Source organism: Geospiza fortis, unplaced genomic scaffold, assembly GCF_000277835.1.
Source record: "Geospiza fortis unplaced genomic scaffold, GeoFor_1.0 scaffold241, whole genome shotgun sequence".
NCBI classification, from domain to species: domain Eukaryota; kingdom Metazoa; phylum Chordata; class Aves; order Passeriformes; family Thraupidae; genus Geospiza; species Geospiza fortis.
The window spans coordinates 395,464-396,625 of NW_005054491.1; the positions used below are offsets into that span (position 1 = coordinate 395,464).

At 64.5% G+C, this 1,162-nt stretch overlaps 1 protein-coding gene across 1 annotated transcript in view; it reads right to left on the reverse strand.

The window, feature by feature from the left end:
* The window catches only part of SHC2 (SHC adaptor protein 2), a 5,643-nt gene that overhangs the window by 3,550 nt on the left and 931 nt on the right, over positions 1 to 1,162 (reverse strand). The window contains exons 2-4 of the mRNA XM_014310171.2: positions 687 to 757; positions 245 to 305; positions 3 to 112 (exon numbers count right to left, since the gene is read on the reverse strand). Of these exons, the coding sequence (XP_014165646.1) occupies positions 3 to 112; positions 245 to 305; positions 687 to 754 (239 nt within the window). The 5' untranslated portion in view covers positions 755 to 757. The remainder of the gene's footprint in view (positions 1 to 2; positions 113 to 244; positions 306 to 686; positions 758 to 1,162) is intronic.

A 1,162-nucleotide genomic window follows, 5' to 3' on the forward strand; every position in this document is an offset into this window, starting at 1 on the left:
TGGTGGGGATCATGAGGTTCAGCCCATCCACGGAGATGTTGACAGCGATGCTCATGCCAGCGAAGTGCAGGTTGCTCTTGCCCAGGATGGAGAACAGGGCTTTGTTGGGGGCCTGACAGGGGAGAGGATGCTGGGGGCAATGAAGACCACCAGGACCAGGCCCACAAACTGAGCAGGCCCCCCTGGTTCCCTGTCCCACAGCCTTGGCTTGTCCCAGGAAAGGACAAGATAAGTGGAAACTCACCTTCTTCTTCCAGATGCCCTTCACACCCGGCACCGCCTCGTACAGTCTGTTGATGGCTTCCCTGCAATGGACAGAGCCTGGCCTGCTCATTGCTCCACATCCCAGCCCTTCCCAGCTGCCTTCCCACCCCACATTGCCCTGTGGGGTCTGGTGGCCCCACATCCCCAGGCACTGCAGCCTCCCCGCAGCGCTGCCCCACGTCACGGCCCCGGTACGTAATCCCGGCCGGGGCCACCTCCCTTCTCCTCTTTCCACACATTGATCTGCAGCAGTGCCCTTCCTCTGTGTCCCTGGTGCAGGGCACAGCTCTCCCAGGCCTGTGTTCCCCTTTCTGCACAGGGCTCTGGGAAGGGGGAGCACCCAGGGCCATTGAGGAGCACCCAGGGCCACTGGGGCCTTGGGTGGCACTGAGGTGCAGGAGAGTGGGACTGCAGGGCCATACCTGGTGACCTGTGTCCGGGTGTTGAAGTCCAGGGACCTCATGGAGCGCAGCACCTCAATGCACCCCATGTACTGCGGGGGGAAAGCAGCACAGCAGGGCAGGAAAGGGACAGGAGAGGGTGTCAGGGACAGCTTCCACACCAGCTCCAGGCATCACACAGCAGCTTTTACTGCCCCCCCCAAAATGCCCCATCACACGCCCAGACCCCGTGCTAAGACCCCACAGCCTCATCTGTGTGCTCCAGCTTGTGATGCCTGCTAGGGGCTGGCAAAGCCGGAGTCCCAAGGTGGGCTCCAGGGCCCAGCAAGCCCCCGGGGCCCGGCCCCATCACGGATGGGATGTTCTGGGGGTGGCTCCCCCGGGCCAGCCGTGTCGGGGGGATCCGAGCGAGGGCTCTGCTGGATGAGCCGGACCCGCCGAGCCCCGCACACGCCTGGGCCCGGGGGTCTCCGCGCCCTCCCTCATTACCGGGCCTC